Source organism: Erithacus rubecula (genome assembly GCF_903797595.1).
Source record: "Erithacus rubecula genome assembly, chromosome: 20".
NCBI classification, from domain to species: Eukaryota; Metazoa; Chordata; class Aves; order Passeriformes; family Muscicapidae; genus Erithacus; species Erithacus rubecula.
The window spans coordinates 2,375,234-2,397,040 of NC_136672.1; the positions used below are offsets into that span (position 1 = coordinate 2,375,234).

Here is a 21,807-nt window from a genome sequence, read left to right on the forward strand (position 1 = left end):
AGAATATGAAGCGTTTGAGTGTGTTCTCAGGAACTTGTTTTGTTATTTTGCTGACTGCTGACACCAAGTGCTATCCCAAAGACAGACCATTGTCTGTTTTGGAGAAGCCCTACAATAACAGCAGCAGGTAGTATCTCTCTTTGAAAATATTTGGGCCTGTTGCAGCTGTTTTCATTGTGGCCACGTTGCAGCTCAGAGCAGCAGAAGTTTCCTACTCTTCACATGTCCATCCTGTTCCCTCCTCTGAGAGCAAAGGGAGCCAACCACTGCTAACTTGTGTCTGGGAGTGTTTGACATGAGGCACTGATATTTCTGCCTCTGATTTCTGACACTCCCAGGGAGCACTCATTCTGGGCAGCCTGCTCAGCATCCAGCTCTTCTGGACTGTGCCTTGCTCCCCGTGCAAGGCAGGCTGGCTGAAGCCTCCCAAAAGTGGGGCTGGGGTGCAGAGGCTGCTCCTTGCAGGAACCAGGAAGCTGCACAGCTCTGCCTGTGCAGACAGGGACAGGGGACCTGGGGAAACCTGAAAGCAGCATAATGGAATTGGTGGTCCCCATGCTGTGCTTTGCACACTGCCATCAGTTCATGTCACTTCAAAGTGTCATTTGCCATATTTAATTACCTGTCACACTCCCCTTTATTGGTATGAGCCCTTGAGTATGCAGAACAGTGTGAAACCAGGGCCAACAGTTTGCTCAGCCCCTGTTTTCCAAGTTTGTGCTTCAACTAGTGTTTATCTTGAGCAATTTAAGTATGCTTTAGCGTATTTGGAATTTTTTATGTCACACCACTGTGTAAAGCATTTCTTGTTGAGAGGAGCTGCTCTGCAAGGTTGGTATGTGTCAACAGCCAGGTTTGCCCTGTACCTGCAGAGCAGGTGAGCAGGCTGAGTCTCTGTGGCACAGGGTTAGGCATGGGAGAGCCCCTTGCATACCTGCCATAGCTGCAGAAGTGCACTTGTGTTTGAGAGGGAGAGCAGGCTGTACATTTTCCTGGGACACAGACTCCCTGCCAGCACCCTCCCTCCTGCAGTGCCTTCTCTGTACCTGCTGTGGTGACTGCCCTGGGGAGCAATCCTTTTACAGGCATATGGAATAGCAGAGAAAGCTTTTTGCTTGTACTAGTAATCCAGTTTTCCACATCACGCTATCAAAATAGCTTTTGTACTAGCCTAGTACATCTGTGGTTTGCTTTTTTGCTGGCACATTCCAGAAAGGGGTGCCATGGGTTACTCAGGAGCTGCCACTCTGCATTTTGTAGAGTATATCTGGCAGCAGAACAGGCCAGTGTCTTTTAACATCCACTTTTGTCAGCATTTGTGTGCAGTCCCCTCAGTACTCAGTCATCAGCATGAGGCACTTTGGAGTTAATTTAGGCTGATTGACAGATGACTTTGGTCACTAATCTTTGAGCTCCTCAACAGGTGCAGACACAAAGGTTGAAAATCTTTCTTTGACACTGTTTGAGACCTGTCTGGCATTTTTCCTACATTCGTGGTTGGTAAGAGTGGACTGTGCAGACTGTTCTTGAGCCACAGATATTCCCACTGTGATGCTGGCAGCAAAAGCACCGTGGTCTTCCAGTATTTGTTTGAGCACTGAGTTTGTTTACTGCACAGATCTCTCAGGGCTTTCCCAGCTCTGTGGCACTTGGAATGGCCTCTGCTGCCACAGTCTCCAGGAACAAAATCTGTCCAACTTTAACTCCTTTGCAGGCTATCACTTCATGTGCCCACATCCATCAGTTCTTTGCCTCTCTTTGCATTGTGGAAAAATCCCTCAATAACAGGTAATTAGAAGTCTTGGGAAGACATGGGGTTTTGTGTTGTACAGTGGATCAGACCAAGGTCTATAAGGAAGGCGTGTGATATTCTACAGAGTGCTCTGATGAGGTATTCCATGATTTTCAGCAAAGCAGGGACACAGCAGATCTGAAAACTGCAGAGGATCTGCCCTGCCCAGCATTGCCAAAGCAGGGTCAAGCTGCATGGCTCCAGCCCATCACAGAGGGAGAAAGCAGGAGCTCCTCTGGGCTGGAAATGAAATCTGGAACAATCAGGCTGACCCATAAGTACTGAATTTTCATCTTTGAAATGCCCTGTCACTCTCAGCAGGTCCAGCAGTGGGTAAAAGGGGAAAAGGTGTGAGAGTGGGGAGGGATCAAAGGCACAAAATTAGAAGTCTCAAGCTGTTCATTTGATCTTCCCAAACTTGCCCCTGTGTTTTACTTGGAATCATGATAAAAACTTCCTTGAAATCTGCTAGCTTGGGGTTAAATGTCATTGCTTACTGCACCTGCAGTGTCCTTCCTGGCAGTTCAGTGCTGCTTGTAGCTCCTGTTCACCCCCTCCCAGCCCTTCTGACAGGGACAGGCCACGCAGCTCTGAGACTGCTTGAGAAAAATGCAGCAGTGCAGTGGGGAGCATGGGAGGGGTTAACATGAAGCAGCTCTCTGAGCTGCTAAAAGACCAGCTTTTGTGGAAGTCTGAGGGAAGGAACAAGGATCTTGGAGGGTGACATTGTTTGGGATGTGAAAAGTACAACAGGATTTCAGTTATTGCCTCCATATGTAATACTTTGCATTTACTCCTAGTGTGTTTTGTTTCCAGTGTTGTTGCCTGTCCTTTTAAGACTTATCAGAGCTCATGTAAACAATCATGTGTAACCTGAACATATTTACAACACATTTCTCACTTTCCTGAGTTCTCTGAGGAGTGACTGGCATCGTCACTCCTCAGACACATAACCAGACCTTTGTGGCTGACCTTTGATTTGAGGCAGATTCTTTTTGTTTCTGCTCTTTGCCTTCTGGCTTATCTATTTCTTATTTTGTATAGTAGTTTTTTTCATTCCTTGTCTGCTTCTTTTCTCCTGGAAGTCTTCACAGAAAGGAGTTTATGCTTTCACAAGCATACCTGTGATGGTTGGTCTAACAGGAGATATCAGCACTCCCAAAAGTGCCACACACAGGCACTCATGCCACCATGGCCACATGGCTATTGACTTTATTCTGCCATTCTGCTTAGTTTTACTGTGGTCACCTATAAACACTTCCAGAATGTTCTTTTAAATTGGCTGCCTGGATTTGCTTTGTCTTCCTGATCCTTTCTAATTCACTTATTTAGCCCTTTGTTCATGTTTCCAAAATGAAACCCTGGAGTTGCTGTATGGTGAAATGCTCCACCTTGAGCCATTGCCACAAAACCACAAAGCCAGACCTACAGTGACAAGCTAGTGCTGCTGTACAGGAGCAGTTCCAGTTGCTACAGAAGTGAAATTTGGTTGTAGAAGAGGCAGAGCTGGCAATGTTTTGGTAGTGGGGTAGATGGAATAATTGGTACAGAGGAGTTTGGAGGAGAAAAATGGAGATGAGGAGTGACAGAGAATGAAGAATTAACAGAGTTTGGATTTGATACAGATATGGCAAAGTGCCATGTAGAAATTGCACAGAAGAGGAATTGTATTTCCAAGGGTAAGCAAATGCTTAACTCAGAAAGGAACAGACAGAAACTGGTTTGATAGACGTGGTTTGTTTTGTAGTCCTGAAGAACTGTGTGCAGAATTCAGTTTAAAAATGCTGCTGAGGGCTGTGTGTGCAGCACACAGCTGAGCAGTTCCAGCCCTGCCCATGTAATGAGCTGCCTGAGCAGCAGATTAGCTTCTACTGTGCCAGCTGCTGTATAATAGAACTAATTCATTACCCAAGGCCAAGTAATCACTCTCAATAGCAAGATTTAGAAGAGAGCCTCTGACTTGTCTCACTGTGCTGCAGACTGCTGATGATCACAGTGATAACTGAGACCAGATGAAGGCTGGGAATAACCTCAGTCTGTTATGGAATGAAGAGTAGAACTTCAGGTATTTCCAAACAGAAATCATGTTTCAATCATCTTTAGGAAAATAATTTTGCAATGAACCTGAGTCAGTGAGCCCCTGTGCACAGTTCTCTGAGTTGCACTGCCCCAGGTTTGGGGACTCCCTCACTCCAGCTCCCTCCTCTGCTCTTGACCAGCACCATTTACTAAGGCTGAAAATGAATTTTCAGTGAGGGACAAAGCTTTCCTCAGTGCTTGTCAGAAACATAATCATGAGCCAGAAACATAATTCACCTCTGGGATGGAACTGTGGCAAATTCTGCTGTGCAACGTGCTGGCAGTGCTGGGGAGGAGAATTTGCTGTGTAAATCACTGTTCCCAGCACGCTGTGATTGCTGTGTCCAGTGCTCTGTGCTGCCTGCTCAAGGAACAGGACACCAGCATGGCTCTGATACCATCCTTGGGAATTCTGTCAGTTTGGAGGTGGGACTGCCACATCTCCCTGCTGGAGTAGGACAGGAGCTCTGCTGGCCACACTGGAGCCCCACATTGAAGACAGGGAACACACAGATGGAGACCATCAGCTGCAAGTAGCACATTGAAGGGGAAGGGAGCTGGGAACTGCTGAGTGCTTCAACTCTGCCTGCATTTTTTACTCAGTTAGGTCAGAGAGTTTGATCACAGGGCTCCACCCAGCGATGCTCAGCAATGTCTTTATATCACAATCTTAGAAGCTTGCACACAGTGATTTTGGTGACACATGGAACAACTCTGGCAGCACTGAACAAAGCAGCTTTTTGCTGGGCACGATGTGAATCTCTGGAAATGCCTCTTTAGTGATTCTAGAATCAGAAGTACATAAACAGGAATGGCTGTAGTGCCTGTGTTAGTGTATGTGTCCCTGATGTATGCAGGGGTGTTAGAGCTGCAGGGCTGAACCCCCTCCTCCCTTCTGCTGCCTCCTGCAGCAGCAGCTCCAGTGCCCTGGCTGGGGTCAGAGCTGTGCCCTGGCAGCCTGTGAAGCGCCACTCAGAAGCTACAGCCTGTTTCCAGCCTGGAGTCAGGCCCTGGAATGAACAAATCCCAACATTCACTTCCATGGCAGGGAATTTGCTTTTGCTTTCAGTGCTGGAGGATCCAATATTTGCCTGTGGTTAGAGGAAAGTGAGCTTGAAAACCTTTTACTCCTCCTTCCCTAAGGCAGGGAAGTGTTCTGGAGAGGTTGATGAGAGTTGCACAGACTTTCCCCTCCCTGAGCTGGGATGGGATGTTTGCTCCTCACCACCAAGAAAAAGCCTCATACAGTCTTCTGCTCTCTTCTTAGCTCTGAGGAGTCACACTTCAACCACCGTGCACCTTCATCCTCTTGGGGCACACCCACCTTTGGAAGAGTCAAAATCAATCTGAGCCATCAGTCCTCTACATGAAAATAGCAATAATTGTGGCTGCAGAGCTTTGCTCTGTGTGAGGGAGGTCTTGGGGCTGCTCCTTTCAGCATCTCTGGGTGGCACCTGCATGGAGTGCACACCTGTAACCCCCACAGAAATGCAGCATTAACACCATCAGACAGCTGCCACGAGGGGTTCTGCCTGCTGGGGATGGCACCAGTCTGTTTTTAGGTCATGGTTTGTCATTCTCTCTCTGTTTGGGTGGCACTCAGCTCAAAGGGCAGACACCCACCAGCTCCTCATGGTTTGAAATGCAGTGCAGCTAAAATCCTTCAAAATCATTTTCCCTTGTATTTACTGATTTTAATAAATAAGGTTACAGCTTGGTTTTTGATAGCCTGTACATCTGTCTCATTCTGCTCTGTGGAGAGCAGCAGTTGTCCCTCATTATCACATAATGTACAACTACCCCAGAATATTCCTAAGGAGTACAATTGAATCGGTGTTCATCACAATATAGGACACAATTTTGTCTTCTCTTGTAAGCTTTTTCTTTTATTTATGATGTTGCCTTCCTTGACAACTTCCACGCTTTCTTCTCAAGCTGAGAAATTTATTATAACTGAATGAAATATATACATTTACAGATATATAATGTCTTCATTGTTGTTCATTTTCCCCTCCCTCTGTGAGGCTGCAGCTCCCGCAGTAGTAAGGCAATATCTTCAGCTGAAGGAGTTAAATATACCACCCCAGAAAAGAGCAGGCCAGATCTGAAAGCTATTCCTGTAACACTGATTTTGATCTCAGCCCTGTTTCCTGTCTAAAGACTTTTCTCTTTCAGTGGAGATCATGAAATGTTACATTTACTACTTTTGCTCAGAGCGTGCTGAGAAATTATCTTTCAACTCCAGAGGTTCCCTCTCTCAGGAGCCCAGCCTGAGGAACAGCAACCACAAGTTAAAGCATAGTTTCAGTTCTCTATATTGTTAAACCATATTATTCTGAAGAAAATAATACACTGAAGTGTGCTGCCATTGTGTAGCAGAATGTGATTAGTTAGGCACTAGATTCAATACATTTAAACATACAAGGCAACTACTAGAGTCAGGCCAAAACCAAGAAAACATCTCAGATTTCCCTCCAATAAAACAGGTTTTATTTTTCTTCACATGGTGAGATCCCGCAGCTATGCAAAATTCACAAAAAAAAAATCCTTCTGCAATCCTACCTTAACTTTTTCCCCTTAATGCAGTCAATTACAGGAACTTGGAATGAACAGCACAGAGCTGCTGCAGCAAGAGCAGCACTGCTGAGCCCTGTGAGGTGGCACTGAGCAGGTGGTGGAGCAGACACTGCTCTGTGGGGCTGCACAGGAGGGCAGCTGTGTGCAGATGGCACAGGCAGGGCCATCCTGCAGATGCCAGGCTGCTGGGAAGCCCTGACTGTTCCAATCCAGCACAGAAATATTTAGGGTTGTGTGCAGGGTGTTTGGGCTGTGGCAGGTGAAGAGATGGCAATGCTGGAGACCTCAGCTGCTCTGGACTCCCCTTAAACCCTCTTGTGCTTCCTTACCCCATCTGCACTCAGCAGGGACCCTCTGGAATCTCCCTCCCTGCACTGCTCCAACTCTCAGCACTGATGTTTTCCTGGGGGAGCTTCTGTGGTGTGAGCCCCTGAGGCCACGGAGCACCAAAACCTGCTCAGACACTGAGGGTGGGCAGAGGGGCCAGACCCTGCTGTCAGCACCTGAGTGCCTGCCCTGTTCCCCTGGGGCTGCAGCTGCCTGGTCTCCAGGAGGGCTGAATGTGTCCCTGCTGCTCTGGATGGGGGCTGGAGCAGACTGAGCACACAGCTGGCAAGGTTTCACAGGTGGCACCAGAGCCAGACCTCAGCAGGTTATCTCCACCTCCTGACTGAGGTGCCCAGCCCATCTGTACAGATGGTGCAGGAGATGCTGATTTCTCCAGAGGGGATGAGTGTTAGTTTATGCCTGGCAGGAGCTGCCCAAAACTCACCAGTGGAAAACTCCTGGGATGGGGTGAGTGAGGTCTTCTCCTGGCAGCCTCCATGCCTGGTGAGGACTGTGTGTGTTTGGTGTCCACTGGCTCATTTGTAGTCTCCAGGAGAGGAGGATTAACCAACCTACTGTACCAGGTGAGCAGCATGTGGCTGCAGTTTCTTCTCTGCATGGAGTCGAGCACCACACACTTTCTCAGGGAGCTGCTGTGCTGGGGCCATCCTGCTGCCCCAGGGAGCCATCAGAAGTGCCAGCACAGGATGTTCAGGGGGATTGCAGTGTTCTCATAAGCTTCAAGGATTGTTTGTGCTGTAGTGTTCCAGCGTGGACAGGTGAGAAGCCTTGGGGCAGGAACTTCTCAGTCCTGCAGACAGACAGTGAAGAACAAGTTCATCCTTATTTCAAAAAGACAAAACATTCCGATTCCTTTACAGCCAACAGAGGAAGAGAAACTCCTGGGGTCAGACTCTCCCAGTGCTTTTTGAGATGTTCAGGCTAAAGGAGCTGGTTTGTGTTTTTCTCCCTGGTGATCAGAGAGCTGTGAGCACCTGCTCAGCTGCAGTCCTGACTGGAGGCAAGAGGATGGAGCAGCTCTGCCTGTGGATATGCTCAAACAGGCTGTATGGCAATTCCCACAAGGAACTGCACTGAGATGTAGTTTTCCTGTCTTGCCAAGCTGTTCTTCTCCTGCTAAGTCAGAGAGCAGGAGCCTGAGGGTGTTGTTATCAATCTGGAGTTTGAATTCAGCATCTGTTCTGCATCATCCTGCTTCTTTCCTGGGCATGAGGCCAAGGTTTGGTGTCCAGGAGGTGGGACCTGCCTGCAAATGCAGGGCTATGTTCAGCCTCCCCATTTCCTCCTCCACAAACAAGGCTGTTGCAGCAGAGCAGGAAGGTGCAAATATGATTTTTACAGCCCAGAAAACATCTCTTAGGTTTGAATTACATTTTCCCAGAATTAATTTTTTCCCCCACCTTGCATCTGTCTGAGCCCAGCACAAATGTTCAGCAGCTGGGTGCAGCACCACAGGTGTCACAGAGAGGTTCCCCAGGACTTCATTGGAAGTCTCAGAAGGGAAGTAGCACAAAATATGAGGTGCCCTGAGCAGGGCAAACTCCTGACAGAAGGGACCCTGTAGGAGCTTGGTGCTTTTGGTAACATCAAGAGAGTGTTTCCATGACTCCTGGATTCAAAAGCTGTGCTGCAATACTTGTTTTTTCCTGCCCTTCACAGGGTAGCAGCTTCTGATCTGGAAATTTATGACCATTTATTTTCATGTTAGATCTAGATTAATACTACAATTCTACCTTTTACATGAAAGCATATGACTTAAAAACCCCATGGACTTAAAAATCCCAACTGAAGTAGTGGAATGTAATTGACAAACTCAACAGAACTTTCTTGTTTTCCCTAGGTGTAATTTTTTTTTTTTTTCAGTTCCAGGCTTCAAAATACCTCAGCTGCAAATACTATCATAATTCACATGCCAAAGCTTGCAGAGGTTCATGTGGAGAGGGTTTCTAGGAGAGGAATGGTTTCTTTATGCCTGTTTGATGTGATGATGGGCAGGTAGTGCAGGGTGGCCAGACAACACCTTTGCTGTGATAGTATTATTAAAGGTTTCATTGTAAAAGCCATCAGAAAGACTGTATCAGCCCCACCCCAATTCTTTCCTAAGTAGAATTTTCTTACTAGATCATGAGATTATTTCCATTAGAGTTTAATTTCTTTCTAATACATGATGTCATATGTTAAACAATATTTCTATTTTTGTATCAAATGTGTCCATTCCAAGCCATCTCCCATTGGAATGTCAGCATGGTGTAATCTTTGGAAACAGCTGCTGAGGATACATATGTGTACCACATACTCCAGTCACAGGCTCACTCCTTTTCTTCAGAAAGGCTGAATAATACCTACATCATTTCTTATAAATAGTTATTTGATATTTTCTTGAAGAGGTTCAGCCTTTACTGTGGCTTCCATACCACCTCCATCCTGAACCTTCCCTTCTGCAAGTTAAATTCATTTTCCTCTCTCCTGTGAGGGATGAGAAAATAAACCACTCTTTTTATTTCCAGCAGGTTGATGGCATATCCAAGACACTCCCCTTTCGCTTATTATTCCAGCCCTGTATTAAACTGTTTTTTCTTTTTCCATTCAGGTAATTTTTTCTAGATTTTTGGTTTTTACTCTCTTTTGTACTAGATTTTTCATGGATTCTCAGAGATGATTAGCAAATTTATTGAGATTTATGAGCCAGTTCTTCAAAAGTCTATCAATCTCAGGGTTCTCCAACTTATTCTTTCCCTATTGCAGGCTAAAATCTTTGTTGTTGATATTAACTGTGACAGCCACTTGGTGATGGACGACTTTATTAATAAATGACATTTTGTAAAATATCCTGAACATTCATGGGTAACTCTCTTCTGCTGAGCTTCTTTTACTTGGTCTTCCTCTTAATATACATTTATGAAGTATTTCCTGTAACTGTTAATGCTTTTCTGCTGATTTTATCTACTTCTGCGCCTACACTTCTGTACTTGTCATAGGAATAACTGGCAGCTTTTTTAAAATTTAAAAGCAGTCTAAAAGGTTCATTCTCTTACATGCCCAATACCAAGCACAAAGACTTCCCAGTCCCAATGATTTCTGATGTTTCCATATTACAATTATTCAAATTCACTGATACAGTAACAGGTAATTAAACACTGTAATGGACATAGGAGGAAGGCAGATATTTAAATTTAAATTCCATAAACAAGATTAACCTGCTAGGTGTAGAGCAATCAAACTAATACATTTTCTCTGCTTTGAGAGTGTGTTTTGATGAATCTGGAGTATGCAGCAGGTCACAGTGTCTGGAGCATGTTGGAAATGCATCCTCTTGGCAGGATAGTCCCAGGGATTGAGGTGCCAGGCAGTTTTAAAATAACCAGCTTATTCATCATCTTCTTCAAACCAGCATTAGTGGGATAGGAGACTGATGGGAGAAGAGAGGGGGTGGAGGTGACCCAGTGACATTCTTGGTGTTCTTCTGAGGATGTTCAGTTACTGCACAGGGCAAATTAAAATTCATCAGTAACTATTTCCAGGGATTTCCCCCCTGCTGGGTTTTTTTGGGGGCTGTTTTCTCCAACTTGAACTACTTCCAAGCTGAATAATGAATTGGTATTTCCTGGGTGTTCCTGCCTGCTCCATTTTTTCTGCACGTGTCTGACCCATCTGCAGGTGGTCACCTCCCACCAGCAGGTCTCCTGCTCAGCTGCCTCTGCTGTCTCCCTGCACTTTCCTTGGGGTCTGTCTTTGCTGTCCCTCATCTCTGCTGTCCTCCCCACCACTGGCAGTTATGTTTTTCTTGCATATGGATCAGGACTGAATGAATTTCACTGCATAAGTGCAGTGGCCTGGATATTCTTCTTCTCAGGTGAAATGTTTGTATGGTGGAGTTTCATTGGAAAGAACTAAACCAGACAGATGAGATCTGAGCTCTCTTCAGCGTGTAGAGGGCCAGGAGCAGCACTGTGAGGACAAGAAACAAGTTTTTTTACCTCAGAGGTAGGTCACTAATTAGAAGGTAAATGTGAGCAAGCCCTTTAATTTCAGCCAGAGATAAGATGCATTCCCTCCTGCAAGGACTGCCTGGTCAGGTGAAATGGCTGCTCACATTACAGTCCTGGGAAGGCTGCATGGGAGAAACACATGGGTGTCCTCTGTTTGTGTCCTGCTCCAAATCAGCAAGGGCAGAAGAAGGAGCAGAGCTACTGTGTGGGAATGGTGCAGAGAGCTCCTGGTGCTGATGGATGGATGAGGACCAGCTCTGTCCTTTCCAGGAGCACAGGGAAGAGGGAACCAGTCTGCTCCTGCAGAGCCCTGGAGACCCTCTGCTGCTCTACTCACCAGGGGCTGCATTACCTGGGTGTCCCACACTGGCTGCCTTGATCTCAGCCCAGCAAACAGCTCTGACCTGGCTGTCCAGACCTTGCTGTGGGAGAGGACTCAGGCAGCCAGGCAGAGATACTTGTTCATGCCTGAGCAACCTCCATAGCTGCTGAGCCCGGTGGAGAAGGAGAATTTTCCTGAACGTCATCTCAGGGTACAAAGGCAGCCCCACACTGGCATACTTAGAGAAGGGGGCCCTGGAAAAACGCTGCAGATGCAGTTATTGGTGTGAGTGGGGCTCTCCCTGCCTGCTGAGCCTGGCAGGAGTCTGTCCCAGCTGTGAGGGGCACCAAGCATTCTGCACTGCCCCCAAAGTCCCTTGTCCTTCCTGTGCCACCCTGTCCTGCCAGGCATGGGCACATGGCCCTGCTCTCAGGGCAGCAGTGGCTGCCTGTCCATCTGCCTGTTTGTGTGCCTGGTGCTTGTCTGTCTGTCTGTCTGTCTGGCCACTGCAGCAGGCAGAGTGAGCTATGGCTCTGTGCAGGGGCTCCTGCAGCCTTGTTCAGGCATGCCAAGTGCTCAGGATGGCCTTCCCCCCATGCCTTATTTTGCTGTTTGTTTGCTCACTTATTAAGATTTGTAGCAGCAGCAGAAATAAAGAGCTAGAGGTGGTGTGTCTGTGTGAGTGCATTGTGCTGTGGGGTTACAGGCACAACAGCCACATTCCCCACGCCTGAGAGAGATTACAAGGGAGGGCGCAGGAATGTGCATCTGGCAGCACTTTGTATCTTGGCCATTTCACTGCTTTCTCTGCATCCCAGCTTCCCAAAGTTTTGGTCATGGAGGGCCATTTAATCCAGGGAACAGACTTCCTCTGCAGGGAAACGCCACTGAAGAAAAATTGAGGATGTTTGTGAAGGAATGGTTGCTGCTTGAAAAAGTAGCAAGGCGTGTTATGTGGGGATCTGCCCAACCACAGCAACAGGAGGATGCAAATTTAATTTTGAAGTACAGGGAAGTGTTGTTATAATATGCCAAAAGATTGCTTAAGGCCTGGGACCAGGAACAGAATTTGAGCTAACTATTAATTTTTTTTTTTTTTTTTTTTTTGTAATTTCATGGGTTTTGAGATAGTACTTATAATAAATTTACCAGAAATGCAAATCATTAAACATAAGGTTCTCAGGCACCTTGCCCAGCATTCTTCCTAAAAGAGAGAAGATTAGTTAAGTCTTTTTAAAAGGAGTTAAAGATAAATAAAATAATGCCCTATGTCTGAAAGGCCAGGCTGGACAGGGCTTGGAGCAGTCTGGTCTGGTGGAAGGTGTCCCTGCCCTTGGGAGTGAGTTGGAATGGGATGAGCTTTAATGTCCCTTTAAACCTGAAGCATTCTGTGATTCTCTGATAAATACAGACATCTAACTGGGAGTACTCTCTGGATGCTCTCAGAATGTCCTTTTATTAACTTCTCATGAGAATGAGAATATACTAGCTCTGGAGAACTGATGAGGTCTACAAAAACTTATCTAGATGCTTTTAATTGCTTTTCTAACTTATAGATACTTTGCTTGCTCCAAAGTGTTTCTGTAAATACATGTTTTTGGCAGATGACTGCAGCAAGGTTTGAGGTTGCTGTGCCTTAGCTCTGCTATGCATGCTTGTGTGTGCATGTGGGAGGGAGTCTCTGTATTTTAAGGGAAAACTCCTTCCTTCCTGAAAGAACACTAATTATTAGTTGTTATCAAGTGATTTTATTGTGTCTGGGAAACTGCAGAGCCCAGCAGTAGAATGGGGCTTGTTAAAACCCTAGTGATGTATGAGAAATGAAGCACATGAAGTCATGCCCTGGCAGAGATGGGAGAGAGGATGCTGGATTTGCATTGTTTGGAATTGCATCCAGCTGCTGGAATTGCAGAGGATGCTGCAGGAAGATAACAGCACAGGTAGGGAGCACTCAGCCAGGCTGAGCTTCCACAGGCTGGAGGCCCCACATTAAAACATTTGGCATTATTCCCAGATGTTCCATTCCTCCAAACCCAGCTGCACTCACAGGCACAAGAATTCCAGAAGGCAGCTATGCTGCCCAGCTCTTTGTTTGCCCTCAAGCCTGCTGAGGGTGACTTTTCTACCCCCCTTTTTCATGCCACAACCCAGGGAGAGGGGTCAGGCAGCGAGTTTAAATCTGTGGGAAGTTTCTTTTTTTAACTGCTTCCAGTCAGCCTTCCAGGGCAGAGCACCTGGAGCAAGCAGCATGCCCAGCTCCCTGGCTGCCTCTCAGACCTCTGACCATCGAGCTGGTGTGCCACACTCTGCAGTCACTCAGGGAGGGATTTGTCCCCGCAGCAGGTCATTTCAAACTGGAGACAAGCAGTAATGCTGCAGCTGGCTTGATCTGGGCTTGTGACTCTCTGTGCTTCTGGGGGTGACTCTGACAGTACAAGGTTTGCTCAACAATGGCCCTGTTGTCCCTGGATGCCCAGAACAACACAGCCCTTCAGAGTGCTTGGCCCTGGTGCTGTGCCTTGTACCAGATGCTGGTGTCAGAGACAGAGTGGCACATCCCTCCTGAGAAGGGTGAGGCTTGTATAAAAACTTCCCTGCTCCAGGTTTCTCACAGCAGAGTCTCAGGCATACATTTTGGAAAGAAATACCTTAATAATTGAGTGATGCAGTGCTAGAAACAGCCCTGAGGAGAGACCTTGAACAAAGGAATCCCTGGGCTTTTACAGCCTTACAATCCACATACCCACTGCAGTGGTTATTTTGGGTCCAGCGTCTCTTGCTGTTCTCTGGCTCCTGCAGAGTTCCAGGGTGACTGAACACGCCCTGCTCAGCTCTGCAGGACACTGAGCCCTTGGTCAGGTGAAGGTCAGTCCATTCCCAGCTGCTTGCCAGGGGCTCTGGCCATTCCCCCCTCCTGGCACAACCTTCAGCTCCCCCTGGAGCACTGGGGGCTCCACAACAAAGGAGCTCAGCTCCTGCCTGCTCCTGGGCTGCCCTGGCACAGGACACATCCAGCCCAGGGTTCTTGGAGGGCTGGCATTTGCCTCATCCCCAATCTTTCACCTTCTTCTGCCTGTTCCTACCCTACCAAGCCATGGTGTGATGACTCCTGCTTGGGGAAGCCTTAGTATCCAGGAGAGCCAGCTCATGACAGCCTGTGGCAGAGCTCTGGGTCTCCATTCCCATTGAGGGGATGGGGCTGTGACTCAAGTAGTTAATGTACAATTCTGTCATCAGAGTGGGCTGGGTTTACACAGCAGCATGCAGAGCTTTTGCATAGAAACATGAAATTGTGCTCGTGGCAGTTCTGGATCTCTTGAGAAGTCAGCTTTGTCCCAGCTGGCCACATCCTGTTAGGGAGACAGCATGGCTTCATTTTCTGATGACAGAAGAGTAGCAGAGCAGGGCACTCAGTGTTTTGGCTGTCCTGGCAGATGAAGCATGCCTAGACCTCCAGAGCCTACACCCACTCTGCTAGTTAGCAAATGAGGTTCCAAATGCTGACTGAACAGCAAGAAACATTGGTGCTGAGAGGAAAACAGAGGAATGGGAGAGTGCTAACTTCTGTATTTCTTTTGGGGAAGAAGGAAAAAGACTACAGCTAATTCAGAACAGCTCCTTGGCTCCTACAGGGAAACTGGCTGCTGGGAGGGTTTGCTCTTGTTTCAGGGAGGCAGTTGGTCACAGGTGTGCTTGGGAATGGGTAAGAGATACCAGCCCAGTCCTTCCTGGCTTTCTTTCACTGGACTTTTAACTTCTGGATGGTTCATATGCTGACTTCCCACAGGGGTGTTCAAGGCCATGTGTTGATGCCAAGATCTCTCCATTTTCTCTTCAGCACCTGTTTCCTAGACAGGACAGACTGCAGTCATCAGTCAGGGCATGGACAGACAAATGTCATCACCAGCTGCCTATTTAACTGGTTCCTTGAATCCTCTTACCCTTCACTGGTTTCATCCCTTTCCCCATCTTTGTTTCTTCCTCTAACTATCTACCCCTAATCATCCTTTGTCTCTTTTACCTCTTTCCCTGCATCCCTCTATCAGCCCATGGTCTGGAGAACCTTTCCTGTGACTCACTGTGAAGGTTTTCACCCCAGACCAAGGCCCTGATGGCTCTCACCACAAGGGTGACTGCAGAGTGCTGTGTTTGTGGGATTAGGTTATCTCAGCTCCCATCATTGTCCCTCTGTGTTCTGTTCTCATTCCTCTCTGCTCTGCTGTGTGTGGAGTTGGGCCCTTCACAGAATCACAGATTCCCTAAGGATGGAAAAGCCCTCTGAGATCATCAAGTCCAGCACTGAACACCACTGTTTAGGTGTCCCTAAACACCACATCTGCACATTGTCTGAGCACTCCCAGTGATTCTATGGCTAGATTTGGCAGCCTCTCATGAAGAAATTTTTCCTAATATCACAGCAGTCTGTCTACATGACTGCTCATTGTCCTTCCAAGGCTGTGCTGTAAAATCTGCATCCAGCAGTGTGAGCTCCTTGTGCTGCCTGATGTGACCACCCACAGCTTTCCTCCTGTCCAGTGTCAGTCTGGCCATCACCTGTCTGTCCATGCATGGCTCAGCTGGGTAGAGGAGAGGGGCTGCTCAAAGAGAGTTGGACAGATTTGTCCATTAAGTGACTTGTTTGTTAGCATAGAAAGGAAAAACAACTGTATGTTTTCCTGGGGGTGATTCCTGAGCCTTCCTGTGGGTGCATTATGGTCACTGTGTTCTAGATGGGCTTTCTCAGAACAGACACTGCTCCCATCTGGCTGTCCATGGTCCTTGGCACCTGGTGAGAGGGTGGTACTTCATTTCCCCCTTCTTGGTTGCTCTTTCATTGCCTGATCTCTGCACCCTTGACATGAAGTGCTGAATGCTGTCACTCCCTGAGAGCACACAGAGAAAGGAGCACAGGAAAGGCAGCAGAGCTCAGGCAGAGCAAGAGGTGAGAAGGCTGACAGCTGGGCTGTCCTTTGCAGACTGCTCTCACCCTCCTGCTCACTTGCCACTCACCAAATCCCTGCTGTCAAAGGCTTTTTATTGTCTTTTTGCTAACTACCCTTCAAATCACGGCTCCATTACCAACACTTTCTGCACAGTGAGTCTCAGCCCTGCCATATTTCTTATGCTTCCTGCTTCTTCCACCTGCCTAGCTTCCCTCCTCAGCCCAAACCCCCTGATTGCTGCTGCCAAGCACTCCCTGAGCTGCTGCTTTGCCTGGGAGTGAGCATCGTCTGTGGTAGGATGTGACCAGAGCTGGTGCCAGAGTCCCATGTCACCCAGCACAGGGGCAGGCTCAGCTGCAGCTCAGTGCTGGGGCTTCTCCCAGTCTGGCACATGGCTCTGTGCACCAGGCACATGTTGGGAAGGGAGAGGGCTGAGTTCCACTGGGTTACTCAGATTTTTCATGTCTGGTTTGACAGCCTCTATTTTGAAGGGGTCAGGATGGGATTCACAGGTCAGAGCATTTCTCTTCCCACACATTTTGGTCTCTCACAGCACTGAGGCAGAAAACACAGCCCAGTCTGTCTCCCTGGGTCATGTACCCTTGAGAAACAGCTTGTTTTTCCCTCATTTATGGTACTGATGTAGAAAAATACACTAGTCCCAGAAGGCTTATTCTCTGCTAACACAGTGCTTTTCATGTACATTACATTAAAGCAAAGTCCTGGGCACATGCCTGTGCCACAGCCAGGGACCTGGGTGGGTGAGAAGGGAGGCTTTTGGCAGCTGTGGATCTGGCTGGAGACCAGGCAGAGCTGGGTGGAAAGCATGCACACTGTGTTCCAGAGCCAATGAGACAGAGAGGAGTGCAGAGATAGGGGAGAGCTGGCCACCCATTCCTCCTGGCCACAGCCACCATCAGCTGGTGGGAAGGTGGCAGAGATGGCATCCAAGGAAACAGCAGCTGCATGGAGATGCAGGAGTTATTTAGGAAGAAGTAGGAGTGAAGCAGAGTGGCATGGCACAGAGGAAACTTATTAGCACATGGAGATTTTTGAAACTGGGAAAAATGAGAGCTGCCCGGCTAAATTGAAATGTGGGTTATGTGCTGGGCACAGTTCAGCCCACAGCCTCAAGCTGAGCACTGTGAGATGCTCAAACTCAGCAGAGGAAGGGGACTGTGCTCTGGGGACGAGGGCTGGTGGCACAGGAGGCTGGGGCCATGGCAGTGCAGAGCAGAGGAATGGCACAGCAGGGCTGCAGGGCAGGGGCACGGGCAGGGCCACCCAGGGAGGGTGGCTTGTCCCCAGCAGAATGTGCCATCCTATTCAGCCCGAGGGGAGCTGTGCTGGTTGCCAGGACAACCAGGACAGATCATATGACCCGTTCCACTTTCTATATATAAATCTGTTTCACACAGTGTATGTGACTCCATGGAAACCAAATGTTGAGCAAGAAAGATTGCATAAAAATGAACAAAATACAGAATGACTCAAAGTACGAGGCAGAGAGAGGCTGTGGGCAGGGCAGGGAGGTTTTTGGGTGCCCTAGGCCTTCTCCTGAGCCAGGTCACAGGCTGATATAGGCAACAGCTGAAGCCAAACACAGACCCCACTTCTTTAACTGCACCATACAGCTCCTTCCTGTACCTAAAGGGGCTGCAGGACACCCAGAGAGGAACTTTGGACAAGGGCCTGGAGTGACAGAGAACAGGTTTTGATAAGCTTTTAGGAAGAAATTCTTCACTCTGAGGGTGCTGAGGCCCTGGCACAGGGTGCCCAGAGAAGCTGTGGCTGCCCCTGGGTCCCTGGCAGTATCCAAGGCCAGGCTGGATGGGGTTTGGAGCAGCCTGGACTGGTGGAAGGTGTCCCTGCCCCTTGGCAGGGGGTGGAATGAGATGAACTTTGAGGTTCTTTCCACCTCTAACCATTTTATGATTCTGTGGTTCTGCCTTTTCTGCTCCATACCCTAGGACTGACACACACCTTTTCCAAGCTCAGTGGTCACACCAACTGCAGGTAGACAGAAAGATAATCTCAGTGCTGTCAGTGCAGAACAGGCCATTCCCCACAGGACAGAGGCTGTTCTGGGGCAGATTTGTGCTGTGTCCTTGCATTGCTCCTTGCAGGGAGGTTCCCCTCCAGAGTTTTCCCATCTTTCTGTCACCCCTGATCCTCCAGCACTTCAGGGCAGCTGCTTGTTTGGGCACTGTGGCCTTTCCTTGAGCTGCTGTCTGTGAGTGTGAGTGCACAGGTGGCAGCAGCAGGTGAGTGTGCTGGTGCTGCCCTCCAGCCCTTTCCCACAGCCAGAGGCTCCTCTTCATTTGCTCCAAGGCTGCATGCTCTGCTGGAATAGGATCATAAAGTCACAGAAGAGTTTAAACTGAAAGGGACTTGTGAAGGTCCCCGGTCCAATCCCTTGTTCAGTGTTAGGTCAGGTTGCTTGATGCCTGAATTTGTGGTTTTGGGATTGTTTTGCTTTCCTTTCCCTGGGGTTGTGTGTTGGGAATTACCCCTGGTCTGAGCTCTGCTGTGCAAGCCCACACATCTTCAGGGAGCTCAGGCTTGTCAATGCACAGATGTTTCCTCCCCAGGATCCCTCTTTGAAGGAGAATGGGGATTTCCTGCAGTTTGAAAATGGGAAGTCATTTTCCTCTATTGAGCAAGGCAGAACTTGCCTCAGGGTCAAGTCATCATGGATTGAACTGATGTGTGTTACTCCCCGTTGCCTCACTTTGCTGCATAAAACCCTCTTTGGCATTTTTTCCACCACTGGGAGGGAATCATGATGCCAAGGGCTCTTCCAAAGGGACAGAATGAGTTGGGCTGCTGCTAACTTGATCAAGAAGACCAAGAAAGAAAAGTAAGCAGTCAGAAAGTCAGAAGAGGTGGAGTGGGACAGGTACTCACCACCTTCCTGCTGTCTGTGCTGCCCTGTTCTGAGCTGGCCCAGCCAGACAGAGCTAGGGCTCCCACAGGCAGGCCTTGACTGCTGCTTTTCTTCACATGAAGCATCCAGGATGTCTGACCCAGTTGTCCTTCTCTTCAGACATGCTTCTAGACCATCAGTATATGGCAGCACAGGGATGAAACAGCATCCCTGGTCAGGGTTGTGGTGCTGGGGGGTGGCTCTCTGGCCCACACAGGTTGTCCTCTTCTTGACATCCCTGGCCCCAGTGCCCATGGATGCAGGGGAAGAAGCACAGAGAATGGTTAGATTTGCTCTGACCTAAACAGCAAATTCTCTGCCTCTTGTCAGTGCTGCTGTCCTGGATTAGAGGAGTTAACCCCATAGATTTGTTCTTAGTCCACATGCTTGCCTTTGCCATCTCTCTATCGTGTGGTTTGGTGCTGAAGAGCTCCAGTGCCCTATCTGCATTTCTTGCTCATTGCTGTTTCCTCTCTGCTGTGCATTTATCAGGAGAATTCCATCCCTGTGTTTCTGCAGGCAGCAGACAAAAACCACTGCTTGTCATGTGGAACAAGACCTGTTGGGTGGCTTGCACATTCCCCTGCTATGTGGAATTCTGATCCTAGGAAATCTCATGGGAGAAAAGTGCTTGTTCTGTTGGATTTTAGCATTTTGTGAAACACTTTGATCCCTTTTCCAGGCATCAAATGCAGATGGAGGAGGATTTCACTGGGGTCACACGTTTGCTGCTCACATTGTTCAGGTTTCCTGTTTCCTCGACAAGTGTTGCAGAACATCCTTTCCGGGTCCAGATTTGCCTGTCCACCACCATGGTGACAGCAGCTGGTGACACTTCCAGCAGTGTCAGTCAGGGGAGTGGCCTGAACATTTCTGAGCTCAAAGGCTATGTAGGAGTTGGAAGGGTTAGAAAGCAGAAGGGACTGCAAGCCCATGCAGCCTGAGCTGGGGCAGGGGTGTCAGGGTCCTGCTTTTTCTTTTTATTGGAATAGAGCAGAACTTCTAGAAAGACGTCCTCAATCTTGATGGAGGAACCACAAGAAGTGCACAGCTCCCTGGTAAGCTTTGATACTTATCCTCATGATTGGCAGATTCTTTTCAAGCTGAGCTTTTCTTCTACCTCTAGTCCCTGCCTGTTGCCCTCTCTCAGCTGGTCTGCAATGCTCTCTGCTGATAGGGAGCCTCCTCTCCATGCAGATGTCCTCTCTTGTGATTTACTGTTCTCAGAAATTATCCTGGCAATAATTGTCCTAAAATAGGAACAAGAAATCAAAGAAACAGTCCAGTATTGCTGATGTGTCTAAGGGAGAGGTGCATCTACACATGGGTACTTCTAAGCACTTTCTTTGTTGCATGTGGCTGGGAACAGGGGTGCCCTGGTGGGAGCTGGGTTTGGGAGAGCTCTGAAGCCTGTCTGTGGGTGCTGGGCCAGATGTGGAGCTGTGCCAGATGTGGAGCTGGCCTCTTGGAACACTGTGTGCCAGCCACCTCTGCTCCCTGTGCAGTGCCCTGTGTCCCAACAGCAGGACTGCCTGTCATCCTGTGCCATGGTCACCAAAACTTCTCCCACACAGCTGTGCAAACATGGTCCCAGTTGAGCTGTGCTGGTGCAAGAAGAAGGGACTGCAGATGCCTGGCTGGGACAGGGTTGTCTCTGCTGAGGAAAACAGCAAGAAAATGTCTCCTTTTCCTCAGATCTCTTGTTTTGGCAAAAAAAAAAAAGGATGATGTGGCTCTCTGGCACTCTCATTTCTGAAAGGATGGCTGGCTGGGTGTGCCTAAACTGTGAGGTACTTAATCTGTGGTGCATTATAATGCCCAGGCTCATGTGCATCCATCCCAGATCTCATCATCCCACACTATCTATGCCAGACCATCCTGGGCTCCTAAATAATGAGAATTATACTTATACTGATATGGCAAGGGGGAATGGCTTTAAACTGGGAGAGAGTAGGCTGAGATTTAGACATTAGGAAGAAATTCTTTACTGTGGAGCTGGTGAGGCCCTGGCACAGGGTGCCCAGAGAAGCTGTGGCTGCCCCTGGATCACTGGAAGTGTCCCAGGCCGGGTTGGACAGGGCTTGGAGCCACCTGGGATTGTGGAAGGTGTCGCTGCACGTGGCAGGGGGATGAATGAGATGATTTTTAATGTCCCTTCCAACCTAAACCAGTTGGGGATTTGTGTGGGCAGCGTGGTGAGGAAACCTGTATGAAGTCAAGTTTTGTGTCTTCTTCTGTTCCTCCCCTATGCCATTTTCAGTTCCTCTTTTCCCCTAAAGCTGCTGTTGGAGTTGGAATCCAAGTGTTGCTGGGAGGGGATTGCACTTGGACCAGTTAGGGGCTCTAACATAGAAATGGTCCCAGCACTTCCTCTGCAGCCTCCATGGGAAAAGTCCTGCCTAATAGTGAGTGACATTGCTCATACATACTCCATGCTGTCTTAGTTTCAGCTCACATGCAGTTAGTTTTTTTTCTAGTAGCTTGTACAGTTACAAGTTTGGATTCAGTATGAGAATAACGTTGATAATACCCTGATGTTTTAGTTGGTGCTCAACAGTGCTCACTCTAAATGGAGGACTCATCTGTGTCTTGGGCTGTGCCAGCAAGGAGCTGCAGTAGGAGTCAGGAGGGAGCAAGGCCAGGACAGCTGACCCCCACTGTCCAGAGGGATATTCCACACCACAGAACATCATGCCCAGTGTATAAATGGGGGAGTTGGCTGGAAGAGGCTGCATGCTGCTCAGGGAAGGGCTGGCTATGGGTGTTAAATGTACCATGCATCACTTGTCTTTCTTGGGTTTTATTCCTCTCTCTTGTTTCCTTCTGCTTCT

General features: G+C 48.2%; 1 protein-coding gene across 1 annotated transcript in view; it reads left to right on the top strand.

Annotated features, from left to right (window-relative positions):
• The first annotated feature begins 19,893 nt into the window (after positions 1–19,893).
• The window catches only part of GAS7 (growth arrest specific 7), a 54,372-nt gene continuing 52,458 nt past the window's right edge, over positions 19,894–21,807 (top strand). The window contains exon 1 of the mRNA XM_079323164.1: positions 19,894–20,034. Coding sequence (XP_079179290.1) covers positions 20,002–20,034 — 33 coding nt within the window. The 5' untranslated portion in view covers positions 19,894–20,001. The remainder of the gene's footprint in view (positions 20,035–21,807) is intronic.